General features: G+C 39.9%; 2 protein-coding genes across 3 annotated transcripts in view; one reads left to right on the forward strand and one right to left on the reverse strand.

The window, feature by feature from the left end:
- Positions 1-10,059, forward strand: part of LOC137160862 (uncharacterized) — a 65,126-nt gene extending 55,067 nt beyond the window's left edge. The window contains exons 10-11 of the mRNA XM_067559788.1: positions 5,464-5,565; positions 8,783-10,059. Coding sequence (XP_067415889.1) covers positions 5,464-5,497 — 34 coding nt within the window. The 3' untranslated portion in view covers positions 5,498-5,565; positions 8,783-10,059. The remainder of the gene's footprint in view (positions 1-5,463; positions 5,566-8,782) is intronic.
- A 3,185-nt stretch (positions 10,060-13,244) lies between these two features.
- VEZT (vezatin, adherens junctions transmembrane protein) overlaps positions 13,245-25,556 on the reverse strand; it is an 87,247-nt gene continuing 74,935 nt past the window's right edge. For both annotated transcript variants that reach the window (XM_067559793.1, XM_067559792.1), the window contains exons 9-12: positions 24,964-25,158; positions 22,350-22,449; positions 21,080-21,287; positions 13,245-14,417 (exon numbers count right to left, since the gene is read on the reverse strand). In XM_067559793.1, coding sequence (XP_067415894.1) covers positions 13,834-14,417; positions 21,080-21,287; positions 22,350-22,449; positions 24,964-25,158 — 1,087 coding nt within the window. In that variant the 3' untranslated portion in view covers positions 13,245-13,833. The remainder of the gene's footprint in view (positions 14,418-21,079; positions 21,288-22,349; positions 22,450-24,963; positions 25,159-25,556) is intronic.

A 25,556-nucleotide genomic window follows, 5' to 3' on the forward strand; every position in this document is an offset into this window, starting at 1 on the left:
GTCTAGCAAGAAATTCATCTTACGGAGAGGTCAAATTACAAACAAACTGCCATAGAAATAGAAGAAACCTGTAGTGCTGATCACGTTCCCATTCTCCCACTTATCCAATCACAGCTAATTGAAGGGTAAAGTACATGCAGCCCTCATGAATAGTGGGGGAAAAGTGGTGGTGAGGACTGCTGTGTTAAAAATGCTAAAAAGAAAAATAAGAAAAAAGCATAAGGGTAACGAGAAAGACTTTCGAAGTGGCCAGTATTCAGTTTCATGGAAGACAAATTGCAAGATGGAGGAAACTCACCCGAAGAGGTATATAAAGGCAGACTTTAACAAATAGAGAATTAAAGCATACAGGAAAACATGTGACAAAAACCTCATGGCTTGCTTCACAGCTATAGGAAAAGGGATGGGGATAAATAAAATAGGAGAAAAAGGAGAAGAGACACAGTAGCAACTGGGACACCATAATCAACAGACACCATCACAGAGAAACTGGTACAAAAAACTCATCAATGCAAAGTGTTTGAAGGTCACTCCACTCACTGGCCCCTTCTACACAGAAGAGTTTTTCCTGTTTCCCACTATTGCTAATAGACGTTCAGCTCCCCCATATCAGCAGTGCTGGGAGTTCTAAAGCAGAAAGCTGTAGGTTGTGGATCCTGTTCTAAGCACCTTGGCATATAAACCTGCTCAGAGCCAATCTAATCGACACAGTTCTTAAAAACAGTGTCAGTAGCTGGCAGGCTATCTACACTAGGGCTCCCAGTGGAGCTGAACCATTGTTACTGTTATTAATGATCCATTTATGGTAGCATCCCTTATGTGCTAGGTGCTTTTCAAATACCAGAGGAGTGTTTGCACTGAGAACTCTCATCCTAAGGACAGACATACAGACACTAGATCAAGTTTAGAGGAAGGGGAACAACTGACAGTTTATATACAGGTCAACTTGATTCATTGTCAGCAGCAGAGCAGAAACAATCTATAACTGGAACTTAAGTGTGGACAGGTAGGGGTCTTGAAGATGAGCTCAGGGCTGCTGGGGCCTAACTGCCCAATATATAGATTGAAAAGAACTTCTATGGTATCTAAATTGTTTCCTGTCTCCACCTCACAGTAAAGGAAGTGGGAATCCTGTCAGTGCCTATGAATTTTACAGCACATGCTCGTTTCACAAATAGTTCCACTCCATATTTCCTGCACGGATTAGCCTCATTGGGAGTTTCACACTGTAGTGTGTTCTTTTGTTAAGATATTCCTCTTACACTTGGACTGTCATTTAGTTTGATGATATTAATAATAAACGAAGGCTTCCAGGATCCTTTTCTTTCCCTTGGTTTCTCCTTGGCAATCTATACTGTGGCTATGACTTTAAGGACTCTTTTAGGGAAATATAGGAGCCAACAGCAGGCCCAGGAATCAGTGGTCAGGAAATGCAGAGGAGCATTAAAATAAAAAGATAATACAACTAAGTACACACACACACACAACAGCCCTTGTGCAAAGTCTTGATAATGGTAAACAAGATTAAATAGCTTTTCCAATTACATTTGTAACATCAATATGCATTTCAGATATATTCATACAGCCTGCGTAGCAATCTCCTCAAGTGAGTCTCAGTTTTCCTTCCTTTAGATAACCTCACAAGAAAAATTAAGTATTCGTTCACCTCCTTGGTAAGTAACTATGGTACAATATAGGAAAGAACACACATATACAGCTCCCCACCCAAAGTGCATGGGGTGCTACATGGCAATTTAAAATTATAAAAACAAAACCATCAGTATTAAAAAAAAAACAGATAAAAGACCCAACCATGCAGCCTAATTAAAATGGGGGAGGCTCCTATTCAGGGCAGACAGTAAAAAAAACTCCACAAAACTCCTCTGAAAACACATTTCCTAGATGCTCTTTTAGAAGTGGGAGAAGCTGAGGCAGACGATCTTACACAGCAAGTTCCAATCCCAAAAGTAAAGCGCAAACACCCGCTGAACCACACAGGCCAATGGCAGAATGGCTAGAGGGCAGGTGTGGTCAGGGCCTGTCACAGGGTGAGCTGGCTCTTTTAACGGCTCAGCCTCATCTGTGGCAGGCTGAGATCACCTCTCCAAGGCATGGAAATAAATAAGAGGCGCACACGACAGGCAGCATGTGACTAAGAGACCTGCTAGGAGACATGGGCAGCCTGTGGTCAATCAGGAGGGAGACTCCAGGGAAGTGAGTGCTCCATTAAGGAGCAGGGGACCAGCCAGGAAAGGGCCAGTGAGGAGGCCACGCTGAGCACACAAGAACAGGGCTTGGGAAGAAAAGTCAGGGCAGTTTGGGTGACAGGGCAGAGTTCACTTGTTTAGGATCTCAAGGCTGGGAACCAGTAGCAGAGTGTGGGCATGGGTGCTCCTATGCTGCCACCCCCTGGAGTGGTGCACACGCCATTGTCAACAAGGGAAAAGAAAGGCCTGTTTGGAGCCCAAGAAGGCTGGCAGCTGAATCAAAGAGAGGAGTTCAGACTGTTGAAGGAGAAGACAGACTTTCAGAAGACTTGTGCCTGGCAAGAGTCTGGGTCAGAAGAACGGTTTTGTTTCCTTTTGGACCTTAACTCTGGAAGAAGTGAACTATTGTGCCTTTGTCAGAGGGATGAGTCACCTCAATAACCTGAAAGTCCTGGAAACCAGTGGATGACTATTGAGAGGGAAAATTGAGACAGCAGATGGGACCAAAGCCAGACTGGGTATAGAAGCTGAATACTAGCCAGGCAGGGGATGAGGTTTTGCTTACAGCCAGGGCCTTAAAAACCAACCACCTTAAAATCCATCATCAGACACTAAAGGAACATTGCTCCAGGAGTTCAGAGTCCAAATACATCAATAAAAACTTAAACCCGTATATTAAGGGAATAATGGAGACTAAGAACTCATGATGTCTTTAAACTGCAAATGGCAGACTCCAGAACATGATGCAACTGGCCATCTTACCCCCAGGCATCCAGTCTTTCTACAACCAAGCTTCAATGTGTAGTCAAAAAAAAGCTGACAGAAAAAAGGAAAAGTGCGCCCGGTACAGCTGCTGTGTTTGATTCTAAAAGGACTACTTAGTTTCATGGGTAGTAATGGAACCAGAAATCAGAGTATATATAATGGAGCTTATATGTAGACTTCAGTTACAGAGTCAGCCTAAAATGTTTCATGCAGTAAGGTGATGGATGGTACACTTAAGAAACCAAATTTACAGAAATACTGAATGGAGATCAGGTCAGAGTCAAAACTGTGATTAGCTTACTGTCTGGAGCAGACCAGAAAGACTGGATTGGATTTATACAGCCCTGGCTACCTACGTCTCTATACTTACATGAGGAAAACCAAATTTACATAAAGAAGTTCTTCAAGATTCTTCAGAAATAAAGCTAGTAAAGGAGCACACCGATCATTTATGTTATTGACACCAAGGTTAGAGCAACAATAACTGCTGTATATAGAAAAAGAAACATTATGATTAAAGAAGCACAAATGCTTCCTTAAACTAACAAACTTCTCCCAGCTGCATTACTATTCCTGAATCATGAAGTCTAGATTCACATTTTCTGGAACACTTGTTGAGCAGAGAGGTTACTGAACAAGATGATGTAAAGAAGAAATAAAATTGGCCACAGATTCTTTGTTGTTAAACTGGAGGGCTTATTATAGTGGAAATGTACTACAGAACCTCTTACCATCACTTCAGTAATAGCACAGTCATTGCCACATGATTGCTGTTCAGTGGGCTGTAAGAAATGAGTGGTGAAGAGGCCAAAGATTGAATGGCCACAAAGACTGAAATTCCCTTGCAGTCCAAGAGGTAGTCTCTTCTCCAGGCTAACTACTGAGGCAAACTGACAGGGCAATATGGGGATTCACACTGCTGTATCCCCTCTATGGATAAAGAGAGGACACTAATTTCCAGGACTATCAAACTGAACCATTTCACCAGCAATAAATCCATTTAAAACAAGTTACATGGAAAACAATACACAACATCTGTTAAGGGTCCTAAAGGGAAAGAACTGTTCAGTTGAATTGAGATAAGAAACATTCTAACAGTGCTGATATTTAGCTTCTGCCTACCCAAAACACCTGACCAACTAGTATTCGGATATCACATAATATGCTTTTGTACATCCCTACTGCATAAGCCAAAGATTAATTTTTTTCAATTGTTCAAAATTATAGTTATAAAATGTTCCATTAGTGAGTGAGCTAAAGTGCAAATGTCCTTCCACTACCTACAGTACTTGGATTATTTCACAGGCCCTGGAATCACACTTTATCAGCTTTTGACTGTAGCCCATATGACCTCCTCCCACCAGATGTCACATCTTAGTAGAGAGGCCAAGAACTTCAAGGACCTTGGAGTCTGAACCACCCATTTCAGGACATTGTGTGGGAGAAGCTTGCCCTGCTACCGTCCTGTAGATGGACAACTTAGGTTGACATAGCTACAGTGCTCAGTGGTGTAAAAAATCCAGACACTGAACACCATAGCTATGCTGACCTAACCCCCTAGTGTAGACGCAGCTTGGCTGCTGGATGAATGCTTCTGTTGACCTACCTACTGGTGCTTATGGAGATCAAGTTCCTACATCAACAGAAAAACCCTTTCCGTTGCAGTAGTCTACATCTACAGTACAGGGTCAGAGCAGCATAGCAACAGCGAAAAACTACATCCCAACTACATGATGAAAACTAAAGCCACACAATTTATTCAGAGCTGGAGTTCACTGTTGTATGCAAATTATCTGTAAATATGCAAAATTAATTTGTATAAAATGACACATGGAGCCGCACAAAACTGGATGGCTATGAACTAGTTTAGATTTTATCATTTCCTAGTTTAGATGAGAGACCATGGAGACAATCCTGATTACTGGCTTTTATCCCAAGCCTATAAAACTGCAATGACAGAGAAATCCATTTTTTTTTTTTTTTAAAAGAACACATATCAGATATTAAGAGCAGCCCTGAAGGTTCTGGCGCCACTGCCCAGCCGTTGCACTTCATTCTGTGGTAGATGCGACTTCTAATGAGGAATTTTAGGCACTGATTCCCCCCTTTATTTATTTAGTAACCAGCCTGTTCTTAACAGGAAAAAGTGAAGGAAAGTATTGATCACTTTCTGTTCAGAAATATAAGACTGTTTTCAGTTCTCTTGTCTCCAGCTGAGAAGGTCAGGGGCCAGTCTTTAAATACTGAGATGTGGAGGAAAGAGTGGCCAACAAAAGTGACTCACTTATTTTGGGATTTGACACTAAAATTGCTGTTACTTCCAGACTATACTCCATGTTCATTGTTCTGCAATAAGTCAGAATTACAAAGTTACTCTTAAACGCCAATATGCACTTACAAAAAGCAGTATAAGTTGAGCTTCAGTACATCTTGATTTCTGTCTTAACTGCATTACTTCCATTCTGGTCTCTGTCTCATGTTTGTGTTTCAGTTCCCTAGAGGACAGCTTGCAGAGTTACTCTTGACATACAACATCATGCCAAAACAGGAATTCAGAACACGTTTCTAAACGTATTCACCAGGTCGCTGACAGGTAGGAAAATATCAGGTCATGTGACAAACACTGGAGGAAAGCTATTGCGGTATATTTCTAAAATATGAAAATCTTGATTGCATTTTTTCTAGGTTTCTGATTATTCTCTCTCAAATGTTTAAATGGATCTTGAGACATTTGTGAATAAGGGCAATATGGTACATAGGGGCTCTATTATAACTAAGATAAGTTATAAGGATATAAGTACTAAGGATATAAAACTCCCACTGAGACTATTAAAAGTTAGTATTATGTGTCATTGAAATGGTTGTTTTCGCCTTTTAGTGATGGAGTAGGAGAAAATTGATGGAGTGTCAATCAACAGCCAACAAGACTTAGGAAATCAGTCAATTGCCAGATGGATGTCTTCTGGTAACTGGCAAATTCCAGGGTTTGTGGATGGCCTCTAAGGAGGATGTGAAGGTCTCTGCATGGTGGGGTTAGGTCAGGACTGGGTCAGGATTCTAGGAAGGATCAAGGGCTTGTCTGCACAGCAAGTTACTGCATGTCAAACCAGGATGTAAATCTAGAGTGCGCCAACTGCGCTATAGTGCAGTGCAAGTCCCAGTGTGTGGCGTGGCTTACTATGCTTTCAAGTAGTAATATGGCAAGTTCTACTCTGGGATTTTCACTGTGCTGTAGCAGTGTCCACAGAGGGCATTACTGCTCAGCAAGCTGGCAGATTCACATCCTGGCCAAAATGCTGTATAGTCAAAGCCCCAAGTCCTGACCAAGCAGCCTGCTTCCCCCCTGCTAGGCAGTTCCCTTCTCCTATATCCTGTGCTGACTTAAACATACACTTCCCCACCTCCCCCCAAAGGTAGGTCATGCTGGAAGGCACAGCCAGAAAAGACCCAGCATGGAGCCCAGAGACAGCACAGCCAACAACTGTTCTAAGCAACAATCTCTACCCAATTTAAAAGGCAAGAACAGTCAGGAAGAATGGAATTGGGGGGGAAGGGGGGAGAGGGAGAAGAGGCAGCGCTGAGCTGAGTACTGTTTGTTTCCAGTAATACTTACTGAGTGCTAGGTGCTGTACAAATATTAAAGGACACATTAAAGATACCAAGGAACTTGCAATCTAAACAGATAAAAAGGAAAAGAAAAGAGTGCAGCATACAAGAATATAGTGAAGATGATCATTGGCCACCTCTTAGTTACACAATATTTTGATGATACAAGGGATTTTTATTTTTAACTAATTATATATATTGTCTTATATATTATATATATATATTATATAGATGATCCTCAATGATATCTTCCCATTATCAGCCAGCTAATTGCTTGTAGGTATCTCAATAAAGGTGTGTGTTCATGAGGGATTTGAATGGGGAAGGGTTGTGGCCTTGCAGTCCAGGCCAGTTAATGCTTTCCATGCCTAAGGGGTGGCATGGCATGGAAGCAAGATCATAGCTGGTTGTGGGAGGAGTGGACTAATTGTTTGCTAAGACTGGCATCACCAGCAGAGCAGAGAGGATGAGAGGAGAGGAGAGAAGGGCAGACAGGGAAATGCAGAGTTATGCAGGGTCTTGAAGGCAAGTTCAGGAAGCTCCAGTTTGATTCAGGAGAAGGAAGTGTCAGTGAGAAGAGGACAGGTGGCCAGAGCAATGGCTATCTAAGCAGCTGCTTTCTTTGTAGAGGAGTGCAGGGAAAGAAATGTGGGCCTCAGGGAGGCCAGACAGGACTGGTTGTAAGAATCAGGATGCAGATAAAGGCCTGAACAACAATTTCAGCTATCAGGAGTGGAAATGGACACAGTCCTTAGAGACACTGTGGAGGAAGAAGCTGCAAGAATTGGACACAGTCTAGGCAGGTAGGGCAAATAAGATAGAAGACTCAGAGTGATTCCAGGTTGCAGTCCTGAGTGTCATGGAGGATGGTGGTATCAACAACTGATAGAAAATGAGAGTTGAGGGGAAAGGAAAGACAAGGAGCTCAATTTTGGCCAGATGGCTTTTCTGGGATCAGTACAGCCAATGAATATACTTGTCTGTAGGGTCTTCAGATCTAAAGTATAGAGGATACGTAAAGAGGCTGTAGGGATCAGGCATTTAGAACAGGCATCAGCTGAATAGGTTTACATAACATGTAACAATCCATAATAAATAGTATTTCTCAATCGTGTTAGGGTCAAAATGTAGCCAGCTAAGAAACTAAACAGCAAAGCCCTTCAAGCTGCACAGTTAACCCCTCCACTTCATTTTCATCATCCACTCTCATCTCTGCACTTTTCTTGTGGTTCCTGTAGCTGGACTTTCTTCCCTGATGAAGTCAGTCGCATCAACACCATTCCCCCTCCAAATCTCTCTTGAAAACTTCCTTCTGTTGCCTTTCTCAATCCCAATAAAGCAACGATGAAAGTAATCACCATCTCCAGTCATCACCACTCGCTCAGTCACGTGCTTTGTTGTGTCCCATTCCCTGTCCCTTATAAGAAGTTATTTGTAGTGCAGTCACACCTAGTGATGAGGGCCCATTCTGCTAGACGCTGTGCACACCTGCAATATAGAGACAATCTTTGTCCCAAAGAGTTTACAGTATTTTACAGCAGATGGAGAAAACCAAGCAAGGCTGAAGAGGGGCAGAAAAGGTAACGGTGGAATTATTTACATGTGGTGGGATAAGCAGCAGTCTCAGCACACCACCTGCTTCGTCTCCACTGGTCATTGTCTGTGTAGGTAGTAAGCACCTTGGGGAGGGAACCTTATAGCCTTATGTCTGCTCAGCCAATCAGTGGGATTGGACATTTCCCCCAGTCAGGAGTTTTGTGGGCATTGCTCTTTGTGACCTACAGCTTTGTAGCCCTCATCTCCACTGCTTTGGGTGAACTGCTGGGTGGCAGCCAGGGTCTGAGTACTGCCTGGGGACCCGTGCGTGTTCAAAGCCCACGATCCTTCACACCTAGCACATTTTGAGTATTATATACATCTTAAGAAGTGTGTAGACAGGTCTTTAAAATTATTATTATAAGCTGGTCAGAAGATGATCCAGCCAGTGTCTTTACAAAGGGACTTGTCTCTGAATCTGAAACACTTGTAAAAGCTTGAATAAAACCAAGTATAGAGCTGTGTGTAGGTATCCAAAACCAAGAAAAGTACAGCTTCCAAAAAGCTTAAAGGAAAGTTTCTCATGCCGAGGTGAGCACACTATGGTTCATGTTTGTCTGGGCACTACCTGTATGCTCTTTTTACGTGACATTCTATTTATTTTTTAGGAGTCAAAGTATTCAAGATTTCATCCCAGTCATCCTGTATAAAAGAAGCCACTTGCTTTGAAACAGATAAACAATCCCTCCTTCCTCATCCATTACATTAGAGACTCTTCTCTAGAATCCTGTATCAAATTCAGAGTGTGTAAAATTGTCTCATAGTGCACTCCTAACTGTAAGATCATATTTTACTACAACAGACCTGCTCATAACTCAGGGATGCCAGTGTGAAGAGTAAGAGAATGCATGACAAAATAGTCACTCGGAACACCTATTGTTAGGGCTGTATCTGCCATGTCTGTTATTGCACTTACTGGAGTAGATTTTTAGATACATAAAATGAAGGTAGTATCCACTCTTAAAAGCATAAAGATGAGAAAACTACAAATCATGAATAAAGCGTACCTTCTTACAAAATAATTTTTAAAAATTAATAATTTAAGCCTTTACTATCATCTCTGATACTCATATGTTCACTGCTACTAAACTTGTAAATTCTGCTTGTGTATAGTAACTGATCAGACATGATATGTTGTGATATGTTCATCAAAGATCAGATCTGGGGGTCTTAAATGTCCAGTTGGTATTTAAATAAGTGCTCTTTGGCATTTATAACATATATTCGACCAAGTACAATTACTGAAGATCCAAGTAGGTTTTATTTTGATTTAACAACTTCCTGTTTTGCTTAGCAAAGAAAAACATTTACCACAGAAATCCTGTTGAATAAGAATACGTTTTCCCCCCTCACCAAACCAAGTATTTTCTTTCATCATCTGATCTCAGTAGCTAGACATATGAGATAAACAGACAACCAGTCCTTGTTGAAATGGGAAAAAAAGGTTCCGCAGTTCAACAGTTTGTTGACTTGTTCGTTTGTAAAGAAATTAACAAAACTGTGACCCAGTTCTGCTATTTATATCCATGCAAAATGTCCAATGAGGGCAATAAAGCTTTGGGTGTGCAAGAACCATGGGCAAAGTGTGCAGTTTAGAAACTCAATAAAACTAGTTAGTCTTGACCTGGTCTACCAGTATTTCTTCTTATATGTAGATTAGTTGATTTCAAGTCTGCAATGAGGATTAGGCACGATTTATCAGGAGCTCAATTAACTTATTACTGTAACGCCAACTGAAGGCTTGGCAATTGCTAATCTTGTTTATTATTGATACAAAGATGTTCTAACCTACTTTAAAAGTTGTGCATGATTTATAATTTACTAAACCCACTTCCATTAGTGTATGGCTTTTCACTTTATCATTGTGTTATGTAAAATTAAAAAAATGGTGTTCATCAGCAATAAATATCTCTATGATAGATATCTGTCTGAATTCAAGTGTTTACTTGCGACTATATCGGTGAAATTTAAGGGCAGAAATTAGATGTGCTATCAGATTACATTCAAATCTAGGAAAGTAAGTTTGGCCTTTAGGAATCCTTCTAGTTGGGTCTGGTAGAGAAGTACCTTTGCCATTATTTAACCCTACATAACTGTGTGCTCCTCCAAAACTTTATGAAGCCATTAATTTTATACGAGATATGGAAAATGTATTTATTGTCAATTCTACTCACTGCAAAGAACTCTGGCTACTGAGATTCATCAGCCTGCCTCGATATTCAATGTGGATGTCATGCTAAAAATAATCAGATTTCAAAGTTAATCAAAACCTAAAAAGTAAGTGCTTTGTTCTTACTAAGATCTCATTCTGCAGTTATCAGTCAAAGAAGACAGGGCAGCATTAGTACCTCAATATACACAATATGTTAACATAGTGCTTGTGTGCTAATTCAGACTTCAATACGGTATATTTTTTTAAAATGCAGCAAAAGAAATGTAGATGGTCAGAAAATCTAATGAACTGCTCAAGAGGCTCTACAACATGAAAACAGGGACTTTTCAACAGACATCATCATGAGGAAATTTAGACTATAAGAGACTATTTATATGTAGCTGGGACCAGGTTATCAAATCAAAGGAAGCCATTCTTTGGGTGGAGTGGGCTGTTAACCAGATTTTTCTGCAGGGAGGATATTAAATAAATAGCCATTAAAGTAAATTAAAGTAAATTTATCTACTAGGGCAGTTACATCTAGGGCATCTTAAATGGATGCAAATGCAAGAGTGTGCGTGTTTGGTTTTTTTAAGAACACACTGAATATGTTTGCCAATTTAACTTGCATTTAATAGTTAGTTGATTTACTCAGACAAAACCTGTATTTGTTTTCATTATGATGACATTTAAGATTGCTTGCTCCAAAGGTTCACTCGTTTCTCAGACATGTCTAATCCCAAGTGATTAGCTAGAGTCTATTATTTGGGTCTTTTGCCCAGGTCTGTAGTAAAGGAAACACTGCAGAAATTACTGGCTCAAACGAAAGATATGGGGCCTATTTTTGTAGCAGTTCAAAACACCTGCAGTTCCCATTAATTTCAGCTGGAATTGTGAGAGAAGTGAAAATCAGGCCCCAGATAGTTTTGTAAGTATTGATCACAATAGTTTACAATGTTGTTGTAGCCATGTTGATCCCACGATATTAGACAGACAAGATGGGTGAGGGAATATCTTTTATTGAACCAACTTCTGTTGGTGCGAGAGAGAAGCTTTTGAGCTTACACAGAGAGTTCTGTGTAAGCTTAAAAGCTTCCCTCTCTCACCAAAATATTCCCCCTCACCTACTTTGTCTCTCTAATAGTTTATAATCATTTAAAGGAGATAGGATCCCATGATTTGGATTTAGGAAAAAGATAGCAATATTGGGATACATAGCAAAAGGTTATGAGATGCTGGTGGATGAACTGATGGAAAAAGTATCAGTGAAAAATAAATCGAGGTAAGAGGAAGAATTAGCTAAAAAAAATCAAGTCAGTTGGTGAACTTGAGAGTCTTAAGTAAAGGACAAGGAAGATTTCTTTTCAAGTGGGAATGACAACATTCCACACACTCTTGGTTTATTTAAACCTGTTGTTCTAAAATTAGAAAAGACAACTGCTTACCATAGAGAAAATTGCATCAACCACTCCATTTTCTCAATATACTCTTCTCGGGCTGGGGTAGAACAGACCCTATTACCAAAAGGGATGCTTATCTGCTCAATACATCATGATTGAGCAGAGGACTACATTTCCACATGCTTCCTGGGAACCATTCATTCTACAGCCTCCACCCCAGATACATGTAAATAAGGGCACAGAATACACTATCACATGCAAACAAAGCATTTAAAGGCATTCCCCTCCCTTAATCTGAGTGCAAGAGAGCAGAAGAAACAGGGAGAAGACAACAGAGGACACATTGTGTAAACCATGACCCTGAGCCACTTACTCCCTCCATTACATGTTAATGTTTCCCATTTAGGGTTGTGAAACTTCATATATTTACACCCAGTGTTTCCTCCAAATCAATACCGCGGAGGAGGAAGGTCGCAGGGCAGGCTTGGTCTTGTTACAAAATGGCCCAGGGGCCATGTTGCCTCAGGTGCGGGAGCATCCACTGAGCTCCCTTTGCTCCACATTACCTCATGGCAGCACAATACCCTCAGGAACTATACTGCCATTAAGCACCTTCTGATGGTTGCACCATGCTGCACACCCAAGTGTGGGGGGATTCAGAGAGGAGTAAGCAGAAGTAATTACTGGCCTGATTTCTGCATGGAAATCCATCAGTGTCCAAGGGATCCATAGTGTGTGTCTGCTCCCCCTCAGCCTCCACCATGGAACCCTCACTCTGAGGAGGGGCTTCCTTTGTGTCAGAGGGCAGGAGAAAAAGCATGTCGTGAAACCACTGCTCTCCCCTTCTGTCGAGTTAACTTCTTTTCTGTCACGCTTCACTACTCTCTAAATCACTTCTGCAGAGAGAAACGAACAGCCCCACACTATATATTTAGATTTAAGTGTCAATTGGGTTACAAGATACAGTTTAATTTGAAAGGATGTAAGCGCATGTTCTCTGCTGATCTCTTAATCAGACAGGTTATAACTGTGATTCAGAGAAAAGTAAAAGGATGTTAGGAAAAAGCAAGTTTAACATTATAACACAATTATTGTACATCATTTAAAAACACTCATTTAACTTAGCTTAAAAATTTACTCCAGCACATAAACACAACTCTGAAAGAGAAAAAAAATGTACACAATACTGCACTTGGTAACCCTGTGCAAATAACCTAAGTCACACTTATATTAAGGTTCCACTTACAAAGGGCCAACAAATCATTAATAGGGTTTTAATAAATGGTTAAACAATTGGTATATATTTTTATAAAGTCCAGTCCAGGCTGCTTCTAACCATCTATAAACCTACTGATGTGCTTATAACTATCCGTAACACAGGCTACTCATGTCTATAACTTGCTCATAACATTTATTAATTATCTATGAATCCTTTATAAACTACCTATAAATAGAACCTTAATATGAAGAGCAAGTAACTTCATACTACTTTAGCCCAATACTCCAGGACACATCAACTACTAGCTTTTTCACATTTTTATTTTAAAATTCAGCATTTTAGTTTGGGAGGGTATTTAACCAATAAAGTTAAAAGTACCTAAGGTTGTTAACAAATATACAACAGACACTAAAGGCAAAGCAAAGGAGGTGGGAGAGACCACACGGCACTGTTTATGTTCTTCAAAAATAATCGTTTTGACTAGTGTTATAATTAACACTGTAACTATGACAACAAAGAATGGAAATGACAGAGTATGCTGAAATTCAAGACATCCTTTTCTCTTCTTTTTAGAAAAACCACATACAATATAAATAAATAAACATAAAATTTTAAGGTAAGTTCCAAAACCCACCACTGGTATCATCATCAGGAGACAGACAACTACTCCTAGGGTCCAGCCTCTAACTCCTTATCTTACCTGCATATTATTGTCAATATACTGGGAAAGCCCTATTGAGAGCTTCATATACAGGGAACAGTAAGCATTACATTTCGGTCTCCATTTTTTCATCCAGCATTTTTATCTTTGAACCCATGCCTTAGCTATTTCAATCATATCACCTGCCTTTTATGGAATCAAGTGGGCAATACAATGTTTAACAATCCTTATAATCCTCCTTCATTTTTAAAGCCTCTATCTTCATCCTTGTTCTCTTCCACATGGTTTTCATTCTCCTCTGCCTTCTCCTTTTCCTCGTCATTGTCATCATCATCTCCAAAAGTCTGTTCATGCATGGTAGTAAAAGTAAGTGATTTGGTGGCAACCTGTGCAGCCAGACCTGATGCAAAGTTGAAATCTGTTGATATATGGAGCTGAACCAGCCTTTGTTTGATGGAGGATTGTAATGCATCTCTCAAAGGGGGCTGTAAAACCTTCTTTCTATCACCACCAGTTGGCTCCACTTCCTCTCCTTCACCCTCACATTGGTAATGTGTTCTTTTTACAACCATTGGAGATACGCCTGCATCAGCAGCAATGTCTTTGTTTTCTCCCTTCGTAGGATCTTCATATAAATATTCAGTATTGCTGTTCTCACTTGTAGTGACATGGGCTTTTGGACTAGTCTCTCTCTCTTCAGTATCATCACTAGTTTGGCTACAGTCCTGCTTTCCTGCTTCTGAATTCAGAGGGGATTCCAAATTATGTATGGATTCCACTGCTTCTACAGGAGACAAGGGTTTCACTGCAGCTTAAAAAGAAAAGAAAAAAAAAAAAGAAAAAAAAATTATGAATAAAAAGGTAACCTTCCAAACATAATCCAGGTACTTGTGTCTTAAGAGATGGAGCTGAGAGTTAAAATGTGTAATATAAAGATGTATTTTCTGACCAGGATGCGGAAGATGTAAGGTAATGGCTACTAGTTCTACACAGTCTTTAAAACTCATGATACATATGTAAAAATGATGTCACATAAAGCTGATGTATTTTATGGAAATTACAAGTGAAATCAGTTGCTGCATTTCACACAAATTTGAACTATCTTCCTTTAAACAACAGGTATCTAATCTAGTAAAGATAACTGAACACAATAAAAATGTCTTGTATGTAATATCTGATTTTATACATCACAACATATAAATAAGACATGTATGCATACAGTAGGATATGTTGTCCTCACAAATAAAGAGTGGTCTAATTTAGCCTCTTGATGTTAGTAGCAGCAGCAAGTCCCATTGCCAGCAATGGGATGCTTGCCAGGAAGTCTCTCCTCCCAGTGTTAGGGGTTAGTACAACACGATACAATTGCTTCTTGAAGAACAGACGTCTTTATAGCAAAACGATAGTGTCCATTTCCAACAAAAGATCCCTAAACTGCAGTAGCTCCATTAGAATAGCAGCACGAACATATATGAAAGCAGCAACAGCAGGTTCCCATGTTGCATTCCCTTTCTAATTCCATTCTGACTTTACCCCTGTAAGCAGAGATGAAAATAACTCTGGAAAATACAAACTTTTTATGGGAAACAAGATTACTGTATTAATTTTTTCCATTGCATCCTATTTTAGTAGTATTTATTTTCACTAACTAAACATGGGAGTGTTTTTATGCTTGTCACATTAGTAATTATTTTCATTAACACACTGAAAACTTGTGCTTCACGATTTACTTTTTTTAAAACCACATAGCACAGTGCAGCAGTTGACCTATTTGGCCTCACCTGTTAATTGTTCTTCTAATGGAGTGGACCCTTCACCATTCTGAAGAGAATCACTGGGTGTCTTTACCAACTTGCTTCTGAAGGCAGGAATATGCAAATTTCTCTCTTAATACCAGCCCTTTAAGAACCAGTTTTGGTGCCTGTGACAGGGTGGACTAAGTCTAGAGGCCCCCTGCTGGAAACCTCAGAATCCTGTCACACCAGTCCCAGGAAAGGAGCAGTGGAGCTAAATCCTCCTAGTGGCCTAGAGAAACTGCGTAGGAAGCAGCCAATCTGGAGAGGCTGGAAAGGATTAGCCAATCAGAGACGGAGCAACTAATCAGGGTAGAGAAAGGCCATATAAAAAGGAGCTGCAGAGCCAGAGACAGTCAGTTCCTTGCCGGAGCCAGAACTGCAGCACCACGGACAGCTCAGTGCTGGCAGGGGATAGGGGGAGCGAGAAAGAGCTCCTGGCTGGCTGCTGGGCCAAAACATAAAAGAGCCCTGAGATAAGGGTGAAGCACTGGAGAAGGCTGGGGCCATGAGGAAATGGCCCAGGGAACTGAAAGCAGTTTAATTTAAGGGACACAGTGGTGTGTAGCTGCAATTCTTAGGGACCCTGGACTGGGACCCGGGGTATTGGGTGGGCCGAGGTCCCCCTCCTCCCCCCCCCGAATCCAGTGGGGAAGTGGCCTACAACCAGACAGCAATAAACCCCCAGAAGGGGATCTGAACTACTTAGTGGCCCAGCTGAAGAGCTGGGGCCAGAAGGGCCCAGAGAGGTTGAAACCATTGCCTCCAGACAATGGGGGCCCTGGGTGTATGGCTCGATACTCAGGCCAGAACTGTTTAAAGACTGCAGAGACATACTCGACCAGAAGGGGTGTTCGTGAGAGGTGAGTGCCATGCTGTTACACTGCCTAAATGCCCAAAGACTACTTCTAAATCTGGAAAATGATGGAAAGATAACTACGGAGGGACAAAACTGGTAGAGGGCCAAATCCCAGAGATAACCAATCATCAAGCAAGACAGAATTGGTCTATTTTCACAGAACTCTCCTCCCCCAGTCCAGAAAGAATTGTTGGAAAGTAGCAAGCAGGAGAAGTATAGAGGTAGAGAGACAGGAAAAACCAGTCAAAGCAGGTGGAAACTATACCATAATTTACAAGCTAATTTTTTATTTTTGACAGAATCTAAACAAAACAGATGGGCTACTGGATCCTGAAGGAAGTATTTATGGAGGCTGCAACATCAATTCTGTAATATTTGGTGAATGAAAAGTGAACCAAGTAGTAGCTTTACAGAACTCTTTGGGGATCCTCTGTTCTCTGGGTGCACTTTATTGCTAAGGGAGCCAACACACACACTTCAGTAGGATTTTTAAAAACTCAGTGTGGGGTTCTTTGCTTGCTGCCTTGAACAATTGGGAGACTGTAACCTTAGATCCTTTTGGTCTTTTGTTGTCATAACTATAGGTCATCAAGGAGACACATGACATTTAGAACAATGCTGTCCTATCCAAGTAAGATTTGAGAGCTCTCAGTACACAAGTGATAGCGTAGGGCAGAAGGAAAGAATAAAACAGTCTTCAAATTGATGTGGAATGGGGAATATATTTCAGGTAAAATTTCAGGGGCTGCATGAAGCACAAACCTATCTGGAAATAACTGAAGAAATGGTGCCTTGAAAGAAAATGCTCTTAGTTTTCTAACCCTTCTCCCAAAAGTAATTGCCATGAAGAATGGGACTTTGATAGTAAGGAAGCAGAAGGGAAACTTTTCTAAGTAGCCTGAAGGGGGCCTCAGTGAGAGGACAAAGAACCAAGTTAAAATTCATTTCAACTTGATGGTACCTAGGAGCTAGTCTACTTTTGATTACTGATTAGGTTACTTTTGATTAATGGTGTCCCCTAAAGGTCTGTACTGGGACCAGTGCTGTTCCACATATTCATAAATGATCTGGAAAAAGGGATAAACAGTGAGGTGGCAAAAATTTGCAGATGATACAAAACTACTCAAGATAGTCCAAAGCAGACTACAAAAAGTTAAAAAGGGATCTCACAAAATTGGATGACCAGACAACAAAATGGTAGATGAAATTCAATGTTGATAAATGCGAAGTAATGCACATTGGAAAACATAATCCCAACTACACCTAGAAAATGAGGGGGTCTAAATTAGTTGTTATCACTCAAGGAAGAGATCTTGGAGTCACTGCGGATAGTTCTCTGAAAACATCCACTCAACATGCAGGGGGAGTCAAAAAAGCTAACAGAATGTTGGGACTCATTAGGAAAGGGATACATAATAAAACAGAAATTATCGTATTGCCTCTTTATAAATCCATGGCACTCCCACATCTTGAATGCTGCAGTGCAAATCTGGTTGCCCCATCTCAAAAAAGATGTATTGGAATTGGAAAAGGTACACAAAAGGGCAACTAAATGATTAGGGGTATGGAAAAGCTTTCATCTGAGGAGAGATTAATAAGACTGGGACTTTTCGACTTGGAAAGAGACAACTAAGGGGGGATATGATAGAGGTCTATAAAATCATGACCGGTGTGGAGAAAGTAAATAAGGAAATGTTATTTACTCCTTCTCATAACACAAAAACTAGGAGTCACCAAATGAAATTAATAGGCAGCAGGTTTAAAACAATCAAATGAAAGTATTTCTTCACATAATGCATAGTCAACCTGTGGAACCCCTTGCCAGAGGATGTTGTGAAGGCCAAGACTATAACAGGTTCAAAAAAGAACTAGATAAGTTCATGGAGGATAGGTCCATCAATGGCTATTAGCCAGGATAGGCAGAGATTGCCGTTTGCCAGAAGCTGGGAATAGCTAGGGTAGATCACTTGATGATTACCTGTTTTATTCATTCCCTCTGAAGCACCTGGCATTGGCCACTGTCACAAGACAGGATACTGGACTAGACAGATCATTGTTCTGATCCAGTATGGCTGTTCTGATGTTTTTATATTTTTACTTGAGAAAGCAAGAGATGCAAGGATGCAAACTACCAAGGTGTCTTCATAGCCAATCAGCAGTAGGTCTCTGAGAGCTAAAACTTGTATCTCTAAGGAAATGTACACTAAGCCCCATATCATAGCTATCTAGGAGAAACTGTAGCATGAACCCAAGGAAGACTTGAAGAGAATGTAAGTTTTTGGCCTCCCAGCATCAAAACAATATTCCCCACATTTTTTAATAGACCCAGACCTTGACAGCTTCCTACATTGAAATAATAGCTCTGTCATGCAAGGGAACAGATGAAGGACTGCAACATTAATCTGTCAGCCTCCAGGATGTCAAGTTTAACTGACTTGACTTCAGACAAAGCATCAATTCTTGCCACAGAAGTTCCTCAGAAAATGGGAGACACCATGTTTCAAAGACTGATGGGTGAAGCATATTGGGTAACCAAAGTTTTGTGGTCCAAAAGGATTTTCCTGTCTATTGCTGTGAGAAGGGGAGGATGGAAAGAGTTCATCCACTGCACTGACCACATGAATGAAAACAAATTTGCCCCCGATGGCAGAGAATCTCTGTTCCTAGAACAACAGAGATGAACTGCTATAGGAACAGGCCCACCCAAGCCAGGTTGAGAGCACACTGTTGAAGATTGCAGGGTTCAGCTGCCATTCCCCAGGTATTGTTGAGCCAGTCTCTTGACATTTTCAGTTTACCTTGGATGTAAGCCCAGATGGTCTGATAACTTTCCTTCATCATTTTGGAAGAGATGCATAGAATCTCAGACCCAAGTGCTACCATGGAGGTTAATGTATGCAGCAGATGTCTAATTGCTACATTTTATTTGAATTGCTGGATTAGGAGTGAAGGGGAGAAACTGCTGAATGACTAGGCCCACTGCTCTTCATTCAAGGAGGGAAGTGCTCATGCTGGACTCCCTACTGGACTCCAGAGCAAGGCCTGAGACAGCCTTGTGTCCATGTGAGTGCCCCATCCATGTAGGCTACTATTCTATTCTGTTCTATTCAAGGGGGTATCCAACATAAGCTCCCCCTGACATCAATTATTTAACAACAGCCATTAGTCCTGAAAGCTCTGGACTTGGGCTGGGAGTGTGATCAACTCAGACCAATTCTCTCCTTGTTTTTCCAAATGGAGAGAAAGAAGGCCTGAAGAGGTTGTGTATGGTGGATAGTACACTGCACTATGCCTGCCAAGAAGAGTGTAAGACTCAGTAGATACCGAGCAAGAGTGTAGAAAAGAAGCATGTGACATCACGAGGCATAGATAAAGGATAGTGAGGAAAGCTTGCTCTTGAGAAGTGTCTGAAGTGTTTTTGCTTTTGGACTGGACTAGAATTGTAGATTGATGGACCTGGGAGATGGCGTGAGAGATGGGATCACACATGCGTCTTTGAAGGCAGGGACTGAAGTCACATAAATGTGTCTGATCTATTACTGAGCATTTGTCCACAGAATCTTTGAAGAGGCAATGCACAGCTCCCTCCTTTTCTGGCTAGTTTGGAGATTGAGCCTTCCAGTTGGGAAATACATCCAAACTTGAGGGTTGGATTTTTATACATAGTTTAAGGCAGGTGTTGGATTGCTTCTGTACTATACAGGATCACTTGAAAGCAACTGTTTTCGCACACTGGGAATTCCAGATCCTCAGACTTCTTTGGCTTGCAGAAGTCCTTTTTAGAGACATCTGTTTCCTCATTAGACCATCAAAAGTAAATTAGACACTGTCAACAAGTCTGGCCAGGTCCATGATGTGAAAATGTCTTCCCCTTGTCTGAATCTGAATCATCAGAGAATATTGAACGCAAGGACAAAGGGATCTCACCTTCCTCTGAAGAAGAGATCCTAGATTTTGTAGATCTGTACTTTCTGTAGTGATTTTCCTTAGCCTTCTTTTTAGGTAAAGGGAAAGGGGAAGAAGTGAGAGAGAAAACCAGAGAAGGAAAAGAGGCAGAAGAAAGCAGAAATATTCCCAATAAAAATAGAGAGAAACTGCACTACAGTATATGCAAGAGAAATTTGCATACAGTTGCCTCCAGAAACAAGTGAGTGGAGCAGTCCTATCCAGACTATCAGAGAAACACTTTTCCTACTTACAAATTAGATAGCTGGCTTTTTTAAAACACACATTATGCATACTCTCTTTGTTTTTATCTTTCTTTCTTTCATGGGAACCAATACCTGCCTGATTTCAAAGGAATTCAGTTCATGGAATAGCATACCAAAGTCTAGCCTTTCACTTTACTCTATGTATCTCAGTGAATCTGGGATAAAATTGAAAAGTATTTCTTCTAAACCTGAAAGTGTACTATCATTTTAAAAGATGTATGATTTGCTAAAACTTTGCTGCCTTATTGAAGAACAGATTTGGTGGAGAGCAATGAAAAAGCTTGGTTTGCACATTTTATTACATGACAATTCCCTGTATGCTGTGCTTAATTTTCTGTGAGCTAAAAGCCAAATTCTTAGCATACTGAAGTTAGTGGCCAAACTCTCATTTCCTACAGTTTCTTTGTTTTAAACTGGAGAGTATAATGATGCTAACAAGACATGTGAACAAATGGAGCAACAAATTAGGGCCACACAGATCTATCAAAGGCACTACTACAGTTGAATGCAGCATGTGTTCTAGCAACAAAATGTCAAAAGCTGATTGTAAACACACACACGCAGCCCCTTACTTAGAGTCAAATTAATAAAAAAAAAAGACAGTACTTACCATGGTCGCTAAATAACAGCTGCTTCCATTTCTGTCTCTCTACCTCTGAAGCTTTAAATCCCAGCACAGATTTCAGTTCTTGTAACACTCTTTTGGATTCCTCTCTCTCACGTTTTTGTCTCTCTCTCTCTTCCCGAGAAAAACAATAAAAGTCCTCCCTTTTGTACTCATTGTCTGTATCTGTATCTTCAACATATGCTTCCAATTCCTAAGGAAAAAGAATAAGCTGCTCTTTTGATCTGCATATTCCCCAAAGGCCAAGTCCTTTGAGGTACTGTAGCACTTCAGCAGGAGGACTGGGCCCCAAGTCCATAGTCATTCATATGATTTGCATAACAGGAGTTCAGTGGCCTGACTGTTCTCAGTTATGCTGTATAAAACTGGAGTAAGTACACTGACTTAAAGTCAAGATAACTGAAGTCAGCAGTGTCACTTCAGATTTACTCTGGTGCAAACAGCCATTAATATGAAAAGGAGATTTTGACTTGCGGATGGGATCACTTTTCCAATAATTCCTATTGGAGATAATGACTATCACTTTTTTTTTTTTTTTTTTTTTTTTTTATACTCTCCCCTCCTCCAGTTCATTCAGGGATAGGTATCTCATTCATTTGATAAGTGGCAACTGTTCAACCAGATAACTGTTCAACCAGATAACTTCAGAAAGGGCAGAATCAAGAAGTTGACATGAAAAATTTTGAAGTGCTGATGGTGGTGGTGGGACCCATATTCTCTCAAAATGTGCCCATCGATTAATTCCTGAGCTGAAGCCAACTTTTCTTTCCAGTTACTTTTAGCTCTCAAATGAGTGCCCTTAAAGTGAGAGAGAAAACAACTCACAAAATTGTTTATGTTAAAGCATATTTTAAGTGTCCAGAAATGCAAAGACTATGCAAATCATATAGGATTAGTTAAGTTAATGCAAGGAAGAATCAATTTAATATATTGCCATTTAACCAATTTACACCTTTGTTTACATATCTTTTAGAGATATCTTTATTTGGTTCCAGGGTAGCACATGCAGACCTGGATTCCAAATTAATTTCAAAGCTCCTTGTTCCTGGGTGGAGAACACCACCATGTGGTATACCACATCTACTGTGGAATAGTTCACGAGTCCATTAATGCAAAGACATTGGCTAGTTGCCTTACATACCTTGTTGAAGGAGGTAAAGTCATTCCATAAGCAGCTAAAAGGGAAATGGATGAGGGAAATGTCTTTGCAACACAAAATTCATATACAATTTTAAGAGTACCCATTTATTCTTACCTGCTCTTCAGGGATTGGGTCTTTGTCCTCTATATGCAGGGCAGGCTGTTGTAATGGTGTCATGGTGCAGTGTGTGTTATCACAAGATGCTTCAGGTTTGCCGGGGGGGGGGGGGGGGGGGCAGGGCAGAAAATAAAAACAAAAAAAGATTAAGTGCTGAAATGAATAGGTAACTGATCTTTAAGAGTTCAGTGTGGTACTGTTGGTCAGAGCTTTTCTGAACAAACTGTAAGGACTAAAATCTTGAGGGTATCCCTTGAGAATCATCAGCACTTTGGCACACATATTTAATGTTCCTATTTAAGTTTAGAATATTGAGTGGTTTTGCCAATTTTGTTTTTTATTTTTTTAGTTACTAGGTTACTAAAAACTGACAAAGTTTGACATGAAATATTTACAGATGTTAACTAGAATTTCTACTACTGCCTGAATATTTAGAATGCATGCCCAACAGGCGTGCTGGTCAGAAACAGATGCCACTCTTTAGATGTCTCCACAGCACTGTATTTTTAAAAAAAAGAAGTTATTGTATCACATCATAGGTGTGCACAGTGGACTTTTTCAAATAAAATAAAGTTATTTTGTGCTTAAGTTCATAGACTTTTTTTTAAAAAAAGGATTGACTTATGAGAATCAGTAGAAAGGAAAATATATTTTAACATTCATTTGTATTAATCATAACTCCTTTAGGCACACTGTGAAATACAGATTGTGATAGAGATTAAAAGTAATTATCAAATGAAATAACCATAAGATCGCAGTCAAAGTTCTACACACTAACAAGCTCTTGAATTAGCAATGTCTCACCCTTGTTAGCTGGTACAAGCAGTTTCTTAAACACAGGCTGGACAAACTTCCCTGCCTGGGACTCCCCTCCCCCCTGTCAAACTCCTTTTGTTTTCCAGATGATCCTTCAGGTGTTGAGTTGGGGAGAGAGAGAAGTCAAGTCATTATGTCATTTTCCCCCTTTAATAGTCTGTTTCAGCTTGTTGGAACAGTCCATGCATGTGATGTGGCAGCTGCGTCTCATTGGTCAAGCCACCCCATTGCAAACATGGGTCCTAAAATGAAGCCTTTACTGTAAACAATTCCCAGTAGTGGAATCTTTCCTTTACGAGCCATTAGCACGTCTGGCCACCGCATTGTTGTGCCTAAAAAGCTGATCTAGGTGGTTTCCACCTCAGAACATGTTCTAGTAGCATTTACAAAATATTTTATAATGTCACATACTATGGTAACACATCCATTCCAACAGTATATTAATGTTTAGCAGATCAAGGCTTTTAAAATAATACCAAACAAGGCATACTTTGTATAGAATATATCATAATTATAAGACCTTGGTGAATATGGAGTTTCTGGGGCATTATTCTCAGACACAGGGTGTCACACAGATTAAAAATCAACAAATTTTCTTGGAAAGTTACAGGACAAAACGGAAAGTGAAAAAAGTATGTGTCACTCCTCCAGCATTACCCCCTATCCCTCCAAAACACCTCATACCCCCACAGCTCTTTTTATACATCACCACAAAAAAAGAAAAAGAAATAAGATACAGTGAATTGGCTAGTATGAAACTGATGAAATCCTATTCAATAAACGCCTACAAGTTAGCGTCCTACACCAGGAAAATATTCACATTTTGAGGTAAAAACTGGATGTAGAAGTGGAAACTTAAAACAAGAATAAAGGGAAATTCCTCCTTCCAGAACAAGAGCACTACTAGGCCCCAGATTAGAATAGGATATTGAAACTTAAAAGCAAGATTCTCAAGTTTACTCTATTGGACTCCTATTTCTATATAAAGTGATTTTATTCATCCATGAATTAACCAGACAGTCATTAAAAAAAAGTCGTGTTGAAAGTTGTATCAAAATCCTTCTCTCTTTTCATTATTTAAATAAAAACTTATTTAAATGAAAGTCTAAAAAACAAAAAACAAACTTCTGAAAGTTTTACACACAACAATGATCTGGAAGAATGCCAAAACACTTGGTGTCAGATTTCAGTGGTTAAGTCACTGATCATTTCTAGAGATTTTATGTCGGACCCTTTCTTTTGCATAGTCCTCTACACAATCATATCCTTCCCAGAAAAGATCTTTTCTTTCTCAAGAGAAGTGCGTGAATAGATATCATATTCTTGTGATCACCATATGTTCACTTCTTGCACAATTTAAAATGTTGTTTGGGGAAAGACAAGCAAGTCTTTTCTGCACTGTAAGTAATTTTTAAGTGACTAAAGAACTCAAATTCTCATCACATTTCTGTCCCCTCACATATAGTCCATCTTTGGCAAGAAAAAGTTCACAAACAAACAATTTGTGTTATGTTATCAGGTTAGCTCAATCTGAACTTGTGCTTACCACACTTTTGAGCAATCAAAAATAATGAGTAACAATGATACAAATTCTTCGTCAGTCAAAAGCTTCAAAGTCATTAAGGAGAAATGGGAGCGATATGTTAAACTGGACACTTTGGAAAATATCTGCAATAGAACTTCATTACACAAAATTCAGCTACATATTTAGAAAACAGAGTCTTGGAAATGTAAACTAGACAAATCTCTTTAAATCACATTGTTAGCTGGTTGCTAAAAGAACTTTTTCAATGTACCTTTTTTATCCGGGTTTCTTCGAACCATTTTTTCCACCTGAGAAATGGCCTCTTCCCAGCAGCTGTTGCTTGCCTGGATGTGAGGCTGAACCAGCTTTAGTTTCTGTTCTAGGACTTGATAGGCTTCTGAAGTTAGTTCTTGTGTCTCCTTAGAGCTAATAAGTTTTTCAAGTTCATCCTCAAGAATTATTACCCTAGATTAATGGAAAGGAAAATATCACACTCACACATCTGAATCTTGTATTTCATGATTTCTTCAGGTTTTGAATTTAATCAGTATCCTATTACTGCTATTTCCTCCATGTTCTTAAACTGTAGTTTAGCCAGCTCCATAATGCTGTTCCAATGTTTTAAAGCCAAACTCCTCCTCCCCTCCATTCTCATTATGGCAATCCATTAAAATTAGATGGCTTTGTGTTATTTAACTGTACCAACGAAAAATCTTTTTAGGAATATGCCATATAACTATTGTGTGTTGAACTTTCTTTCAAAATGTTTGGAATATTGTTACGAAACAGACAAAAAGTCAAGCATGTTTTCAGGTTCTTTCAAAAAGAGGGACTAAAGAGATGGAGGGTTTTAATTAATCTTT

This window comes from Emydura macquarii, unplaced genomic scaffold (genome assembly GCF_026122565.2).
Source record: "Emydura macquarii macquarii isolate MOO-44397 ecotype Brisbane River unplaced genomic scaffold, CSIRO-AGI_Emac_v2 contig_2205, whole genome shotgun sequence".
In the NCBI taxonomy this organism is placed as follows: Eukaryota; Metazoa; Chordata; order Testudines; family Chelidae; genus Emydura; species Emydura macquarii.